We start from the raw sequence: 19,284 nt of genomic DNA on the forward strand, positions 1-19,284 counted from the left end.
ACATGTCCTTTTTTTTTTTTTTTTTTTTTTTTTTGCCTTTTGGCAGTATTGTATTTTTTTGAGCAAAGAAGAAACAGAGCGTGAGCTCCCCTTACTGCTATAATCCTAGTAGATGGAAAACAAGCTACACAAAGTGAATTATGTCCTTTGTCTTTTATGGAGTTTACATTACACATGTCTCATGAAATGCAAACTATATTATCATGGATTTTTTTTAATATGAATGGCCCTAGCTAGTCTCTTATTGAAATCCATGTAACACAGAAAAATGCTTAGAATATGAGATATTTTCCTCATGATTCCTTGAATATGCTTGAGGTACAGTTTTCACTTTATTGAATGTACCTGTGTTACCAGATAGTATGACACAAAATAAAAGGACAGGCCACTTCCTATTAGTTAAGATGGATGACTAAAACCCTGTAAGTTTAGTCCAGTCCTGAGGAATATGTTGTTAGAGGAGTCCCATTCTTTGGCTTAATATCTTCCATTTCTTAGCCTTGCCTTGTCAGATGTTTAGAACTGATTCAATTCCTGGGATATGTATAATATGAAAATCAGAACTTTGAAATGTCATTTTATGTATTATTTCCTAACAAGGATGTAATAGATGGAATAAATATACAAATATTACAAATGGAAAAGTTTAAAGTCTATTTTAGATGAAGTGTTTAAATGGCAAAAAGTTTCGTAGGAATCTAGTGACCATGCAGGCAGGCAATAGTCACGATTCTGGTGATTGCAGCAACAAAGCAAGTAAATTGTGTTCAATGTTTTCCTCACTGGCTCCCTGTTCTAAGCCTCCTTTATCCATGCTCTAGAAAGTGTTTCTTATCATGCCAAGATACATGTACAACTTCTCCTAACAGATTAATTACTGATATGATTGGTCATTCCCATTCTTCATATCCTTATGAACAGATGGAAAACTCATTGTTAAAAAATGTGGAAAAATATCAAAACATATAAAACAGGTAGTACGATAACCAATAATCTCCATTTAATGTTCTTCTGGCCTGAATCCATTTCCTTTCCTTGTCATTCGCTCTGAATGTGAAATCTCAAACTATGATTTTGTTGTATAAAATTGCTTTAGCTACTCAGGGTCTCTTGTACTTCCATATGAATTTAGTAACATTTTTCCTGGTCTGAGAAGAATGCCCTTGAGATTTTGATAGGAATCACATTCAATATGTAAATTGCTTTTGTTATGATGGATATTTTGATTATATCAATTATTCCAATCCATGAACATGGAAGATTTTTTCCATTTTTGTTTCTGATTCTGTTTCTTTATTTAATGTTTTATACATTTCATCATAGAGATCTTTGACATCGTTGGTAAATTTATTCCAAGGTATTTAATCTTTATAGCTATTGTGAATTAGATTGACCTTGGAAGTTATTTCTTAGCCATGGTCTTTTCTGTGTATACAAAACTATTGATTTTCTGTGTTAGTTTTATATGCTACTTCTTTGAGAAACTCTCTTATGAGTTTCAATAGCTTCTTAATGGATTATTTTGGTTTCCATATTTATAGAATCATATTATCTGCAAATAGGGATAGTTTAACTTCTTCCTTCCCAATTTGCATTCCTTTGATTTTTTTTTTTTCTTGCTTAATGGCTCTGGCTGAAAATTTCAATACTGTATTGACTACTAATGATGACAGTGGGCATCCTTGTCTGGTTCCTGAATTTAGTGGGAGAGCTTCCAACATTTTCCCATTTAATAAGTTAATGGCTGTGGGTTTATTATACTTTGCCTTGATTGTGTTGAGGAATGTTCCTTCTATACCCAATTTGCTTAAGGTTTTTCATCATGAAAGGATTTGTATTTTACCAAATTATTTCATCTATTGAGATAATCATATGGGTTTTGTTCTGTAGTTTGTTAATGTGAAGAATTTCATTTATTGATTTGCAAATGTTGAGCCATCCTTGCACACCAGGTGACATCTTTACAGAGTACAATATTCTGGGTTGATTTTTTTTTTTCTCTTATCACTTGGACAATGTCTCTCAATTCTCTCCTAGCCTGCAGGGTTTCTGATGAGAAATCACATGTGAGTCTAACTGAAGATCCTCTGAAAGTAATCAGATGTTTTTCTCATGTACATTTTAGAATCTTTTCTTTATGTTTTACTGTTGTAAGTTGAAAAGCAATTTATCATGGTAAGATCTTTTCTGGTCACGTCTATTTGCTCTAATTGAATGCTTCTTTCTTTCTTTCTCAAAATTAGGGAAGTTTTCTGTAATTATTTCACTAAATATGCCTTCTGGTCATTGTCTCGTTCCTTACCTTCAAGAATTCCTGAGACCAGTAGGTTGGATCATTTGATAGTATCCCATAAATCTCCAACACTGTTCCATAAATATACAACACTGTTTTAAATTTTTCTAATTTCTTCCTCCTCGTCGTCCTCGTTGTCTTCTTCTTCTTCTTCAATCTTTGTAAAATTTCCTGATGTCTTGTATCTTGGACATTCTTTCTTCTGCCTCACCCAATCTGTTCTTAAGTCTTTCCACTACTTTTTAAATTTTATCTATTGAATTCTTCATTTCAAATAATATTGACTTCTTTTTAAAATCTCAGTTTCATAGGAATATTTTTCATTCATGTAATGCATGGATTTCTTTAATTCCTGGATTTGCTTCTGATTGCTTCGGAGTAATCCTAGGCTTAATCTTTTGAATTCTTTTTCTGACATCTCACCAATCTTTTATCTTTAAATTCCAGTATTGAAGTATGGTTGTGTTCTTTTGGGGACATCCTGTTGTCTTCTTTACTCTTATTTCTTGAATTTCTGCATTTATTTTTAGGCATTTGTGGAGATATTGATTTTTTTCTTAGATAGCTTTTATGATTGAAATATGCCTCTGTGGCTTAGTGAAGTGTCTGCTGCTTCAGTCAATACCCAGAGGCATGTGCTGGGTGTAACCAGGTAGCTCTGGTCTGTGTTCCAGTGTGGGTGGAGTATCCAGGGTGATACCCAAATTGGATATGATAGATCATCTCTTTATTAACAGAAGGGAAAGTTTTAGCAGCTCTGTTGTTGTAGTCACACCCTCACCTCCTTTATTCCAAGGTAATGAACACCTGTGTATTAGCCCACAGTAGGTGCATTCCTCCTCTTTTCTGCCAGAAGAACCACACAAAGGATCTGTGCCATCCTCAGTGTGAGCACGTATCCCATGTATTGACCCACCCCAGGCATTCAGGGAACTCTGAGTATGTGGAGTCACTCACCATGATTTCCCAGAGACCATCTTTCCCCAGTGCCCTCATGTAGTCACAGTGTTCCCATAGTCTCAACACACAAGGCTCCCACAGTCACAGGGTGCCAAGGATCTGCTTCACCCCACGAGTCTGTCTCATCCACAGAGAGGCAGAAACATTCCCAGAGTCAGCTCTCTGTGGGCACTCTGCCTAGGAAGTTTGAACCTCAGAGCCACGATATAGTAGGAGGCCAGGGGCACTTCACAGTCCTGCATGCATGCCCAGCCCCATGTTAATCCTCCCAGCCAGATTCAAATGTCTCCTCTCAGCTGATTTCTGATCACATGCACACAAACTAGTGCAGTTTTAACATACGTCCAAAGTGGCACCCGCCCTTTCCCAGCCATTGTCAGGGAAGGGGAAGAGAGAAAGGTGCCCCCTTTTTCCTCTAGGCTTGAAGGTACCCTGTCCCCCGAGGTCACCAGGCCAGACTCACTCCAGGTTCTATCTGAAGTCATATCACTTGTGACACAGGCTGCTGTAATCTCATGTCAAATCAATCCCCAAAGCTGTGCTGAGGCTCTTGGCTGCTGGGTTCCTGGGTTGTGTCCATAACTGTGCTGCCCATTTACACAATTCACATAGACCCCCCATGGCATCCCTAACTCTTCCCTGAGATTGCAGACTCTCCACTTTTTTTCAACTACCTTCCCCTAGACTTAGAGCAGTAATTACCCTCCTGATTCCACCATCTTGGAATCTTGCAGATGATTTAAAGAGTTGTAGCAAGTAGAACCAAAGCTGAGTGAACTGCAGTAGTATTCCTTTAAAAGTATTTAGTAATTAATAGAATAAAACATGAGGAATATATGTGAAAACAGTGATTAAGAAAGTTGTATAACGGGGCTGGCAATGTGGCTCACTTGGCTAATCCTACACCTGCGGCGCTGCAATCCCATATGGGCGCCGGGTTCAAGTCCCGGTTGCTCCTCTTCCAGTCCAGCTCTCTGCTGTGGCCTGGGAGGGTGTGGAGGATGGCCCAAGTGTTTGGGTCCTGCACCCACATGGGAGATCAGGAGGAAGCACCTGGCTCCTGGCTTCAGATCAGCATAGCTCCTGCCATGGTGGCCATTTGGGGGGTGAACCAACGAAAGGAAGACCTTTCTCTCTGTCTTTCCTTCTCACTGTCTGTAACTCTACCTGTCAAATAAATAAAAATAAAAAATCTTAAAAAAAGAAAGTCTTAAAAAGAGTTGTATTACAATAGTTTTAATATTTACACGTTTATGCATGTAAAACCATGAACAAATATGTTCAGTGATAAAGTGAAAGATTTTACTTCAGCTTTTAAGGATGATTAATGTGATCACCATACTAAACAATATAATAGGTTTGGCACAGTGAATTTATGTCTTCATAGATGACAGTGATTCCTTTGATGAATAAACAGAGAAATGTAGACATATATATTGTATACATAATGATATTTTTCTGTAGCCATTTTTCAAAGAATAGTCTCAATTATTTAAATTAGCTATACATTTAGTCTGGATAACCAGCGCTACTTTAAAGCAGAAACGGAAAGCATAGAAATGTCAATCTATTCCTGTTTGCAAGTGAACTTTACATACCACTTTCAAAGTTGTAATGTGGGGACAATGGGCATGTATAGTAACATTATCCAAAGGCAGTTCATATACTTTGTCTTACTTATCTATCATTTCTCTATAATGTATACAGTTAGTAAACAAGGACAATTTAAAATCTATGTTTAGTGAATCAAAGTAAAAATTACTTGGTGAAGTAGACACACTGACTTAAAATAGGAGTTTCAAAGCTTGATATTATATAATCGATCATTCAGTATCATTCAGAATAGTTGAACTGATCAAGAATTTGACATCCTACTAATTCAATCAAATTGAGACCTCTTTTTAAGACATCTATTTTGTATTTTAAATATCTGTAAATTAATTATTTGCAAAATAATGAAAAGTTTCAGTACTTGTAAAAGTCTGTGTTGATATAATTTTTTATGAACAGAGGGGCAAACTGACAAGAAAACCCCAATATAGTCACTTCTCACATGATAGCATCTGCATCTCCATGGACCCGCTCCCATGCAAAATAACTAGTGAAAATTATTTAAAAGCACAGCATTTGATAGGCCTTGAATTTTCATAAAGTTATACACCAAAAAAGGAACCAATATGTGTTCAAAGATTTCTTGAAAACAGTGAGAACCTGTGGTATTTAATTTCTGACCTACTCCCTATCCCCCTGCTTAGACCACTGGCAGAGCAGCTCCACTGTAGGTAGTGCACAGCCTAGACAACCATGTTCCTTCTGCCTACAGCTCCTACTTGAAAGTTATGATATTGGTTATAACCTGTGTGGGCCAGATTGAGGATGTAAGTCCTCCATTCTTTCTCACATAGCCCTGCCTTGTGTTTCACAGGCTAAAATACTGACAGCTAATGCTTAGAAGAGTCCCCCTTCTTGCAGCCAGCCGCAGTCCTAACACAGCCCTTCAGTTCTTTCACAATACCCTAAATTTCCAAGTACCTATAGCTAAGCTCATTCATAGGCTGATGGTTCCATGTTTGAAGTGACTAGAAACCTACTCCTCCAGCAGGGATGTCACTCACAGAGATAAATCCCACTGTTTCTGCCTCCACTGCTATAACATTTTATTTACATGAACTGTCCACAATAGACAAATATATAGAGACTTAAAGTGAATTAGTTCTTGCTGAGGACTGGAGGAATAAGAAATAGGAGTAGGGTGGTATAAAGCATAAGGGTACAATGTTTATTTAAATTTTTTTAAATTTATTTTCATTTCAATTAAAAGGGAGAGAGAGAAAGACTTCCCACCCACTGGTTCGCTCCCCAAATTACTGCCAGATATTTGCCAGGCCATGGCCAGGACATGGAAAATCAACCTGGGTTTCCAACATAGCTGGCAGGAACTCAGTTGTTTGAAACATCACCGGGATCCTTAAAGGATATGCATTAGCAGGAAGATGAAATAAAAACAGATCTATTATTTGAATCAGGCAATATGACACAGGATGCAGGCTCACAATATGCTTCCTGCAGGGCTTCTATTTGGAGTAATAATATGTTGAAATATTCATAGCATTGGTGGTTATAGATTGATATGAATAAACTCTAGAACTCTGAATTAAGTACTTTATTAAATTTTGAATTTAATATATATGAATCACATTTTATAAAAACTTTTGCAAGCATTCCCTTCAACTACACTGTGCAGGAAATGTGAGTAAAGTGATTATTTTATCTCTAATTCTTTGTCATGTCATCACCTTATTTGCTATGGCTCTTGGCACTGTTAAAACTCTCTTACATAACATAGCTGACTTACACACACGGGCCATTGACTGAGCCGGGTGAAAGTTCTTAATGATAAGATAGAAACTTACTCACGCATATAAACACAAAATCATTTACCTTGGCTTTTTTCACCTGCCATCCCAGTCCATAGCTCTGCTTATTCATATGACATATTTACTTTGACAAATGTAAGCTATAGTTTAACTTCTTGTTAAATCTCTTCTTGGATATAAACGTGAATAGCCACAGAAAGGGACAGCTCCTGGATAGGAAACATCGCATTTCACCAGGATGTCTATGAAGCACGTTTCAGTTCTGCTGCTGCTGCTACAGATGAGTTGTTGCTTCAGATTTGGAATATGTGGGAAAGTGCTGGTGTGGCCTATGGAGTACAGTCATTGGATGAATTTAAACATAATCCTGGAAGAACTTGTCCGGAGAGGTCATGAGGTGATTGTTCTGAGAAACTCAGCTTCCATTTTCCTTGATCCTAGCAAAGAAACTGGCATCAAATTTGAAAATTTTTCTGTATCTTTCACTAAGGATGATCTGGAGGATTTTTTTACACAGTGGGTCAATAAGTGGACAGATTTAGACAAGGACTCGTACTGGGGATATTTTCCACTAATGCAAGAAATGTTTTTAGAATATTCTGATAGTTTTGAAAATCTCTGTAAAGAGGCAGTTTCAAATAAGAAACTCATGGCAAAACTACAAGAATCAAAATTTGATGTCCTTCTCTCAGATGCCATTGGTCCATGTGGTGAGCTGCTGGCTGAGCTACTAAAAATACCCTTTGTGTACAGTCTCCGCTTCTCTCCGGGCCACATTTTGGAAAAATACAGCGGAGGACTTACATTGCCTCCTTCCTATGTACCTATGATTCTGTCTGATTTAAGTGGGAAAATGAAGTTCATGGAGAGGGTGAAAAATATGCTATGTATGCTTTATTTTGACTTTTGGTTTCAAACATTTAATGAGAATAGGTGGGATCGGCTGTATAGTGAAGTACTAGGTAAGTCCTGTTGTTCGTTGGTAATGTAGAGTCCTAATTTCCTATGTCTGAAGTTGAACTTCTATGGATATAAAGTCAGAAGAATTATATATAGATAAAGACATGAAAGACAAATGATTTATTAATCTCACAAATGTTAAGGGAAGGCTTATATTACAGGGTAAGTTAGAAGCCAGTGGCCCATCACTTGGATAGGGCATTCCAGGAGGTCACACATCTATAAATAACTAAGTATTGAGGATTTATCTAAGCAAATAATGTCCATATTATTCTACTTTCTTGATGATATAGAAAAGTCAGGAGACAGTTCCCTAACATTTTGGTGAATAGAGACATTAAGATCAAGGTGTTACACACATCTTCAGGTCCAGACAACAGTGAGAAAACTGTTTTTCCTGGTGTAAAAGAATATCCCTTTTTGAAAATTAAGGTGTTTTTCCATATAACCTAAAAAGTTCCTTCAGAGTTGAGATACACACTGTTTTATTGCAGACTGAAAAAATATTATTTGAGGTTTCTATTGATTCTAGATTATATCGTTAAATGTTTGTAAATTATCTCATTGAAATGAGTACATACATGTAATTAATCTCAATGTTTTCAAATTCTGTTTCTCCATTAAAAATGTGCCAACTCTTATTCAATTTAGAAGGTTCTCAATGTCTTTTTTTCTTTTCTTCTCCCTCAGGAATATCCATAACATGAATATTCAGTCATTTAATGGTATCCCATATTTTGTGTAAACTTTCTTCATTCTTTCAACTTCTTTTTTGGTTTATTTTTGTCTGATTAGGTTATTTAAAAATCTTGTCCTTGACAAGATTCTCTCTGGCACTTGGTCTATTCTTCCATTGAAGTTGTCAATTACATTTTTATTTCACATTTTGAGGCACATGTGGTGTCACATTCAGCCAAATCAATGATTTTAACAGTTACATCTCAAGTTAAAATGTCTGGTTTGTGTTCCAACTACCTCACACATATGATCTAACTTCCTGCTAATGTACTTGGAAGGCAGTGAATGATGGCTCGAATACTTAGGTCCCAATCAACCATGTGGGAAACCCACAAGGAATTCCTGGCTCTTGGATTCTGCCGGGCCTAGCCCTAGCTGTTGTAAACAGAGAATGAACCAGTGGATGGAAATTTTTTCTCTATCATTATTTCAAATAAACAAATAAATTTTGGAAAAAAAAAAAAAAACCTCAGAGTTCACTCTGAAATTTCATATGAGGACTAGCTTGTTAAATTGTAGAAACTGGACTGAGTACTCCCAGGAAAGTTCTTTCTATGATTATAGTAAATCCTGGAGGTAAAATAGTTGTTTACATTTCCTTCTTCACTTTAGAGAGAAAACAAATACGCATTTAATTATATTGAAGGCTATTTTATTGACTATGTGAATAGACTCAGGTGATATTAGAGACAGAAACTCTGTTAGTGTTGCCTTTACATATTTCTAGTATGTGAATGGGGCATAAAGCATACTCATAATTATGCATAAATAAACACACATGCTTTATCAATGCACAGACATTGCATATGTCATTGAGTTATTTCAACATCTCCCATAAAATTACATTTTATACTCCACATGACAATTCTCTTTTTACCCTGCCTTTTCTTTCTCCATTCAGGAAGACCCGTTAAATTTTATGAGCTAGTGGGGAAAGCTGACATGTGGCTCATTCGAAGCTACTGGGACTTGGAGTTCCCTCGCCCAACCTTACCAAATATTCATTTTGTTGGAGGGCTCCACTGCAAACCTGCCCAACCTCTGCCCAAGGTAAATATGCCCTGTTTGCTCTGTTTTGTTTGCTTCACATTTTCAGTTGAAATGATCTGTCATCCTTCATTTAGAACATTTTCTTTACAAGGAGAGCGTTAGGAAAAGTGAGGTAAAGTGGTCTGTCAATTAGAAACTCATATATTTTTACAAATCACAAGTATTCATATTTCAGAATTGTTGGTGAACAACTTGGGTAACCTAGGAGATCTTGACAAAAGGAAAAGCAAGTAGAGTGGTAACTATAGTTCCCAAGAAGTACATGCTCAGTGTAGGAGAATGGAGTTGAATAAAGAGGTTGATTTCTGTAGGGAGGAAATTGGGATCCACATGAAAGAAAGAAATTGTAAGGTCTAGTGAGGGCATAGGAGAGAAGACCAGAGAGTTAATCTGGGGAGAGGTAAGACAAGACATCCTTTAAAAATGAAGACTCCAGATTCAGTAACTTGGTTCATCTGTAAAGAGACAGGGCTTTGCAGAAGGGAAGCATTGTTGTATGAATTCAGGCAAAGATGATAGATAACTAAATTGCAACCCTTTTAAGCATGGCTATTCCTGATCATACAATAATACCACACTCGTGTTGTATGAGAAATAGGAAGAGATAACACTCCACCTGTCTCTGATATTAAAAGGTTATTTATCTATCAAAGAGACATCTGTATTTTCATGTTTATTGCAGCACTATTCACAATAGCCAAGAAATGGAAACAACCTATGTGTCCACCCACTGAAGAATTAATAAAGAAAATATGGTATATATACACCTTGGAGTACTACTCACCATAAAAAGGATGGGATCTTGCCATTTGCAATAACATGGATTGAAATGGAGGTTATTCTGTTACGTGAAAAAAGTCTGGCACAGAAAGACGAATACCATGTAACCTCACTTATATGAGGAATCTGAAAATTAACCTCAGAGAAGTTAGGAATAGAGTGATGGTTACCAGAGGCTGACAGTAGGGGCCTGTGAAGGGTGGCTAAAGATTAATGAATCAGTATGAACTTACAGTTAAGTATAAAACACAAGTTCTAGGAAGAAAGCTGGGGGCTACAGACAAGAATAATGTGCTGTACATGCCTTTTTTCAAAAAAAAAATGAAGTTAAAATACAGAGTAGGTGTCTGAGGAGATGGAAGTGCTTACCCTGATTTGAATATTACATAGTGTATATGTAAATCAAAACATTATGTAGTATCCTATAAATATGTGTAATTTTGTGTCAAGTGAAAATAAAAATAAATAACAGTAATAAAAGGTCTCTGGATCTAAACAAGCCAGAACACTATTGTTATTTATGTTGTTATTTTATTAGTACCAAAAATATAAAAAGTACTCACAATTTAGACATTGCCTCATTCATTAGGAACTAGTTTTCCAACATCAAAATGATATGCTCAAAGCCATCCAGAAGAATGCTGTAGACTCATTTAACAACAGGGAAAAGGAGAACAAAGAGAAGGATGGGTAATAATATAATGGTAATAATACCTATAGTTATTCACTCATACAAGGTTAGAATCCTTGCCAACGATTGTGAAGCCGTGGTGTTCTATGTTTATTATATCTCATAATTACTTGATTTTTCATTAATTATCAAATTCTGAGATAATCTTTATTCTTTTTAAATGGGACATAAGAAATTGGACAAATGACAACAGGACTTACAATTGCTTATATGCTTTTCTATATAATATGCTAATATGAAAATTTACAGGGAAAATTAATGTGCAAAATAAATATTTAAAACTCTTTTTTATAAAAGTAAACAATGGAAGCAAATTATACAGCCAATAGTAAAAGGAATGATCAAATAACATATTTATGTCTATACCACACCATTACAATTGTTTATCAAAGAATCCTTACTGATCCTAAATCAACCACAACAGGACATTTGTCAAAAAAGGGGCAGGAGGCAGCTTTGTGGCATGGTGGGTAATATGCTATCTGCAATGCCAGCATCTCATATGTGTGATCTTTCATGTCCCAGATGCTCTACTTCCAACCCAGGTCCCTACAAATATGCCTGAGAAAGCAGCTGAAGATGGCTTAACAATACCACCGGGCCAGCACTGCGGTTCAATAAGCTAATCCTCCACCTACAGCGCCGACACACTGGATTCTAGTCCTGGTTGGGGCACCAGATTCTGTCCCAGTTGCCCCTCTTCCAGGCCAGCTCTCTGCTATGGCCCGGGAGCACAGTGGAGGATGGCCCAAGTGCTTGGGCCCTGCACCCACATGGGAGACCAGGAGAAGCACCTGACTCCTGGCTTTGGATCAGCGCGGTGCGCAGGCCACAGCGTGCCAGCCATGGTGGCCATTGGAGGATGAACCAATGGCAAAAGTTGACCTTTCTCTCTGTCTCTCTCTCTCACTGTCCACTCTGCCTGTCAAAAAATAATAAATAAAAAAAAAAAAGAAAATACAACACCACCTCTATACCAACAAATGGATAAGTGGCAAATTTTGTCTTTCATACACACACACACACACATATAAATAAACATGCATATATATAAATCACAGCATTATATCACATATAATAAAACATAATATATAATAATCTATATTATTTTATGTAATGTATATATAGCAATGCTTTTACATAATATATAATATATAAGATAATTATAATGCATATATCACTGTGTTTTATATATATATACGATTCCAATAATTCCTAATAATACTGAATACTTTCTTTGTTGCTTGCACCAATCCTTTCACTAGTGTTTGTTGTGTTGTAGCTTTTTGTCTTTCTTCACAGGAAATGGAAGACTTTGTGCAGAGTTCTGGAGAAGAGGGAGTTGTACTGTTTTCCCTGGGGTCCATGATCAGAAATATAACAGAAGAAAGGACCAATGTGATTGCATCAGCACTTGCCCAGCTTCCACAGAAGGTTAGAAAAAGTGTCCTAGTGGACAGTTACTAAACAAGCCTCTTAAACTTTGCACAGGGTCTGATTACAGACTTCTTTGATGAAAGGCAAACAGTTATAACAGCTCTAATTCTTCAGATATCAGTTTAAAAGCAAAAATGCTACAGTAGTACAGATGACTTTGCTATTTTTGTTTTCCTCAGAAATATATTTAAAAGATTTGGTACAAAGTTTTAGTATTATATAAAGAATGTAGGTAGGTACACGGAAATCCTATTTTACTCTGTCCTTTGCTCTTTCTCTTCCAGGAATGTTGAATCTATTCTACACACTAAAAGTGCTATTAGAAAGAATTGAAATGTTAATTGCTAACTGCCTCTGCACACTGAACATAAGTAGGTGTTGAGAAAATTCTGAATTGTATCATGCAGTTTGGACTTCTTATGTAATTCTGGCTTATTTATTTCCCCTCATTTGGGGATAGGTTTATTCAGGGTGCTATTCACAAGTCTGTTGAGAGAAAGGAAGACAGTATCGCCAGTCTTGCCACTCAGCCAAGTAGATTTAGAGAAATCCCAGCCTGTCCCCTAGTACTGGACCCTGTCAGTGTCTGAATAAGAAAGATGTAGAAGAAAGGGTGCAGGGAGGCCCTGCTCTGGAGGTGAACCCTATGCAGCATAAACTGTGGACCCTCAAAGACTCTGCCCCTAATCCACCTCTCCCTCCTGCATAGAGGGAGAAGAGAATGTGAGGAGTCCAACAGAAGAAAGCATGGACTAGAAAGAGGTTCAAATGTCCCCAACTCATAAAATACATTAAGGCCTACTTGTCTAATGCACATAATATAGCAGTTAGCTTTGAGTATTTATGAACTAATTTTTATCTGATATAAACTGTGGAAATCATCTGTGTTAGTTGTATGTTTATATTATGCTGAGAACCTGAAATTACTTTTAATACTCACAGAGCATATATAACTGAAACACTCATATTGTATGCTCCAGTTGTGAGAATTGCTTGGAGATGCAAAAACCAGTTCTTTATTGGAATGGTGGTAGTTTGGGTATAGACGAGCATATTAAAAAGTGTTCATTAAATAAAAATTTAAAACATGACTCTCAGTGTTTGTAGTGCATTGTGGAAGAATTAACTTGAAGAGAATTTAGCATCATCACTGCTTTGGATTTCTTTCAACTGCCATATTACTTATGAATCAGCTCTTTTTTCCTACTCAAAATATTTCCATTTCAACTAATAATTATAATACTTTGAATTCATTTAAAAATGAATAATACTTTGAATTCATTTAAAAATTCATTGAAAATTCTTCTGGAAAAAGTGTTTAATAATTTATAATTCAGAATGAGTATATATAGTTCATAGGCAGAATTATTTTAGTTCTCACACGTTTCTGATTATACAGAATTTTTTTATTCACCAAAAGATGTCCAATCCTAATGATACTTCACTTAGTAGTGATATAAAAGTCAACATAAAGAAACTCTCATTTCATTTTCTTAATTAAAAATCTTTGTGTTTGGTTGGAGGAAGTTTATGATGGGAAAAGCAGCTATAATCCAAAAGTTGTACTTTTGAAATTTATATTTATTAAATAAAAGTTGAAAAAAAAGCTTTGTGTTAAACTTGAAAAATGAAGCTAATAGAGAAAGTAGATACACTTTACAAAGTAGAGTTCACTGGACCTGAGTTTCTCTTCTTTGCACTAGAATGAAATACTTGAATTGGCCATTCATGATCTCACTTAACCAAGGCACTATATGTGAAAGATTATGAATGTGTCACATGCCTGTTTTCAAGTAAAAATATACAAAAAAATGTTGTTACTTTACTTACCTCAATTTTTTAATAGTTCTCATAACTTCGCCTTATTCTCATTTCCTTGTCCTTCTTATGGAAGACAATGTTAACTGGGTGAGCTCTCAATCTCAATAGAATTCTAACATGGCCTATTTTGAAATGCAACTCATCAAATAGGTATTTTCTTTATCTAACAGGTTATTTGGAGATTTCATGGCAAGAAACCAGAAAACTTAGGACCCAATACTCAAATCTATAAGTGGGTCCCCCAGAATGACGTTCTTGGTAAGTATCTTGAGAACAAACAGTGAAATGATGAGTAACAGTCATTCAGGCTGATAATCAATCACCAGGAATCTTGATGCTAATTTATTATGTACAAGCTCAAGATCAAACACCAGTCTTATTTGAAATGTAGTAAACTTTAACATTTAACATTTTATTGTACACTCAAAATGTTTTTATATGTAATTACCTCTCACAGAGAAGTTTAAAAAATTTCCTACATTGCTTTTGTCCTAATTTATTTATTACTTCTGTCTGTTCCCTAATGTAAGTGTGAACAAACTACACTGAAAAGTAATATACATTATTGGTATGAATGACTACATTTTTCATGATATAAAATCCATGTATTTAATGTTAAATGATAACACATGTCAAGATGAAGTGTGGTCTCCTTTTCCACTGTTTCCACCGTTGTTACAGTGCCTCTCCTTGCTGTGCTGGATATCCCACATACTATATCTTTTAGAAAAAGTGTTTTCACATGCACTCAGCTTCTTTTTTAGAATATGAAGTTTGTCTTATCCAAAAAATGCTCTTTCACTATGTCCACTTGTTAATCTTTTGTTCAATGCTCAAGTCTTGCATATGGCCTTCAATCAGCTCTCCAGTGTACCTAGGTGTCTCTTCCTCTTGATTTGAAAGCAATTTTAATGTAGTTTTGTGGCACTCATGGTCTGGAGATCACTGTTAGCTATAGTGTCTCATACTGTGCATTTTTCATATAATTGCTAACACTTATACTTAATAATCTTATTGAAAAATCCCTCAATCCTAGGTCATCCAAAAACCAAAGCCTTTGTAACTCATGGTGGAGCCAATGGCATCTATGAGGCAATCCACCATGGCATCCCTATGGTGGGCCTTCCTTTGTTTGGGGAACAACCTGATAATGTTGCATACATGACGGCCAAGGGGGCAGCCATTAGGCTGAACTGGAAAACAATGTCAAGTGCAGATTTGCTCAATGCCTTGAAGACAGTCATTCATGACCCTTCGTGAGTATTACTTTATTTAAAACAACAGATTATTTATACATAAATTTTCCGTGAAGGCTAAGGGGGCATCAGTTGACTTTGGACATGAATTTAATGTTGCATACATATTTTCTTTAACCTGGAAGGCAATCATCAATAAATGATTAGGAGTTTCACAATAAATTTTAGTTTGTTTTAGTAAAAGAATTTGTCAGAGATATTTGGATAGATCAGAAATTTTGAAATAGTCCATAAATGGAATGACAATTATCACTGAAGATAACAGCAAAAGTATTAAAAGAAAGTTTTTAAAAGTCAGGTGAAGCATAATGTAAAAATATGCCTCTCCAGTACAGATGTATATTTTTATAAAATTAATATATACAATGCTGAGAAATGAAGAAAATTTCTTAATTAGTTGACACACTGAATGTGTATGATATGACACACCTTTTTTAAAGATTTATTTATTTATTTGAAAAGCAGATTTACATAGAGGCAGAGGCAGAGAGAGAGAGAGATCGTCCACCTGCTGGTTCATTCCCCAAGTGGCCGCAATGGCTAGAGCAGGGTCTATCCGAAGCCAGGAGCCAGGACCTTTTTCCAGGTCCCCCACATGAGTGCAGGGGCCCAAACACTTGGGCCATGTTCCACTGCTTTCCCAGGCCATAGCAAAGAACTGGTTCTGAAGTGGGACAGCTGGGACTCCAACTGGCACCCATAAGGGATGCCAGCACTGCAGGCATTGGCTTTACCCACTATTGCTGTGGGACCGGCCAATGACACACACTTTATTAGTTCTTTGCATCATTATATAACTTCTTTATTATAGTCTTTCTCTATTGTATTACATACACATATATGAATTGCACTTCTCTGAAATATCCTTCCCGTTGTGCTTTTTAAACAACAAGAAGGGTAATTCCCTCTATTGCTATTCCTTCCATTTCATACTATCCCTCTTCGTGGTTTAGATTTAATCAGCAATAGCCCTACATGCACTCTTCATCTTTGTATGACCAATATCCTTCATCATTTCAATACTAGATACAAATGTAATGGCAATGTCTCAAAGTAAAATGTCAAACACTCTCTAGTTTGATATCACAACACTAAAAAGAAAACATTTGCTGTCTACTAAATGATAAGAATAATTGAAAGTATTCTAAGAATCAATTCATTATTCCTCACAACATTAGAATGAGAAAGGCATTATCCCTATCCATTCTACTTATGGATATGAAACTAGAAACAGAGAAATTAATAAAAAGGATAAGGCAGTATCAGAGTCAAGGTTCAAAACAAGGCAAGTTACTGTGATACTTTCACAGTTTTAATCATTAATCCACTGATATAATATCAGTATTTCAATTACAGTTGGTAATAACCTTGTCAGCGTTTCCCAGACATGCACCTGAGCTTTGCCATGGACCTGCCTTCTATCGGAAATTTTTTTAGTATATTGAACCTTGTACATCAGGGCTATTCATACTCCCTACTGTATAATTCAAGTTTCACATTTCCAATGATTTTTTTATTGTTTTTGTGTTTTCCTTTTGCTGCATTTAGGACTAAATGACCCCATTTTCTAGGATGAACTGTTAGAAATATTTGTTCTTTCTCTTATTCTCTACACCTCTTGAGATTATAAGCCTCCAATAAATTTTAGACTATCATCTAAGATCTTTGTGATAATCACCAAAGGAAATAACTTATTTTTTCCATATTTACACGACACTCATTTTATCATCTGTATGAAAATTTCACAATTATATAATTTTATTTATATAATGTGCTGTCTATTTTATTTTCCTTCAGCTATAAAGATAATGTCATGGAGTTATCAAGAATTCACCACGATCAGCCCACAAAGCCCCTGGATCGAGCAGTCTTCTGGATCGAGTATGTCATGCGCCACAAAGGGGCCAAGCACCTTAGGGTTGCAGCCCATGACCTCACCTGGTACCAGTACCACTCCTTGGATGTGATTGCTTTCCTACTGGCCTGTGTGACAACCATTATTTTCCTTGTCATAAAAACTTGTTTATTTGTTTATCAAAAGCTCACTAAAACAGCAAAGAAGAGAAAGGGAGATTAGAGTCTTTTCATACCCAAGGCTAGCAACCAAGATATGTAAGACTGTTTCATTTAGTGCAAACACTATGGATCAAGATGTGGCAAAAACTGTCCTGGGCATTTTATGGTATCTGTGCCTTTCTGATGCATCCAAATAAAGTATTATTGATTGAACATTAAGGAATATTCATAAATTCTCATGCAATTCTACGTTAATGTTGACTTATTATTCTATCATAAACCTGCCCCCCCAAAAGGAAAATAAGACATTGGAATGTCAAGTTATTGGTTTGAACACAGCAAGAAAGTTTTTTGTGCATATTCAGAAATAACCCTGTATTTATCTAAAATACAACCAAGTAGAATATCTGTGTCCCTGTCAAAGAAAACTGATCAGACTGTTGTTAAAATTTAAAAGATAATTTATTCAGATTACTGCAGTATGTAAAAAGGATTCCTATGTATAATGACCTCAATGCTAACCATGAGAAAATATTTATTTTAAAGAAATAAAAAATGAGCACTGGGTAGTTAAGAAGTATGTTCTCCAAAAGGGACTATTTAACATCATGATAATTGAAAACTACTAAAGTGGTTTGTTAAGGTGAGGTTAAAATGTATGTTTTAAAATTTGGCAAGATTGCATTTTCTTGAACAAAGACTGAGAATGGAGTCTGGGTTTACATTACTGCCATAATCCATGCAGATGGAAATGAGGTTTTACTTGGGGAAGTCTCTTATCTGAGTGTTTAGGCATGTCTTTATCCTTTCTGGAGGTTATAGTTCCAGTATCTCATGAAATACTAAATATATTAACAATTTTTTGCTTTAAAATTTTCGAATGATCATCACATGTCTCCTATTTAAGTCCTTGCAATCTAGTAAAATATATGGTAAGAAAAAGGAAATATTTTTCCACATGAGGCCTTGAATATACTTGGGTTACAGTTTTCACCTCATTGAATGATCTTATGTAACTAGATAGTATAGTACAAAATAATTCCCTTTAGTTAAGAACATTGGCTTGATCCCAGTAAGTTTATTCTATTCCATACACACATAATAATGCTAGATTTTCCCTCTCCTGTCTTAAGACCTCTAATGACTTTTTTTTCTTTTAAAGATTATTTATTTGAAAGTCAGAATTATAGGGAGAGAGAGAAGGAGAGACAGAGAGGAATGGTCATCCACTGGTTCACTCCCTAAATGGTCACAACGGCTGAAACTAGTCTAGTTGGAAGCAAGCAGCCAGGAGCTTCTGCTGGGTCTTCTTCCTGGGTTCAGGGCCCAAAGACTTGGGGCATCCTCTGCTGGTTTCCCAGGTGCATTAGGAGGGAGCTGGACCAGAAATGGATCAGATGGGTATTGAATCGGCACCCATATGCGGTGCAAGCACCACAGCTGGTGGCTTTTACCCACTATGTCACAGCATCGGACCACTTTCTTGTCTTAAAATACTTTTTTTTATTTACTTGAAAGGCAGAATCACAGAGAGAAGAAGAGACAAACAGGTAAAGAATCTTCAGTCCACTGATCCACTCCCCAGATCACTGCAATGGCCAGGACTGTGCCAGGCTGAAGCTAGGAATCTGGAGCTTTTTCTGGGTCTTGCACATGAGCAGGGCCCCAAGATCTTGGATCATCTCCCATTGCTTTCCCAGGTACATTAGCAAGGAGCTGGATCAGAAGTGGTATAGCTGGTCTCAAACCAGCACCCATCTGGGATGGTGGCTTCAGAAGTGGCAGCTTAACCAACTACGTTGCAATGTTGACCCTGAGACCTCCCGTTTCCTAGCCTTGCCTTGTTATGGCAGATATGTCCAACTCCTTTAATATCTGTAATAACTAGGATATAAAAATAATAAA

At 36.2% G+C, this 19,284-nt stretch overlaps 1 protein-coding gene across 1 annotated transcript; it reads left to right on the forward strand.

Annotated features, from left to right (window-relative positions):
• Nucleotides 1-6,690: 6,690 nt before the first annotated feature.
• LOC100357464 (UDP-glucuronosyltransferase 2B14) lies at nucleotides 6,691-17,592 on the forward strand. The gene is made up of 6 exons (XM_051819758.2): nucleotides 6,691-7,592; nucleotides 9,230-9,378; nucleotides 12,152-12,283; nucleotides 14,278-14,365; nucleotides 15,144-15,363; nucleotides 17,161-17,592. The coding sequence occupies exons 1-6, from the start codon at nucleotides 6,869-6,871 to the stop codon at nucleotides 17,438-17,440; spliced, it is 1,593 nt and encodes a 530-aa protein (XP_051675718.2). The 5' UTR covers nucleotides 6,691-6,868; the 3' UTR covers nucleotides 17,441-17,592.
• The last annotated feature ends 1,692 nt before the right edge of the window (nucleotides 17,593-19,284 follow it).

This window comes from Oryctolagus cuniculus, chromosome 8, assembly GCF_964237555.1.
Source record: "Oryctolagus cuniculus chromosome 8, mOryCun1.1, whole genome shotgun sequence".
NCBI lineage: Eukaryota > Metazoa > Chordata > Mammalia > Lagomorpha > Leporidae > Oryctolagus > Oryctolagus cuniculus.

Excerpts from the sequence above, each read along its gene's own strand:
- LOC100357464 (XM_051819758.2), top strand. The coding sequence starts at position 6,869 with ATGTCTATGAAGCACGTTTCAGTTCTGCTGCTGCTGCTACAGATGAGT. Across the intron at positions 7,593-9,229 it reads GCTGTATAGTGAAGTACTAG|GAAGACCCGTTAAATTTTAT; the intron begins GTAAGTCCTGTT and ends TTCTCCATTCAG. Across the intron at positions 12,284-14,277 it reads TTGCCCAGCTTCCACAGAAG|GTTATTTGGAGATTTCATGG; the intron begins GTTAGAAAAAGT and ends TTTATCTAACAG.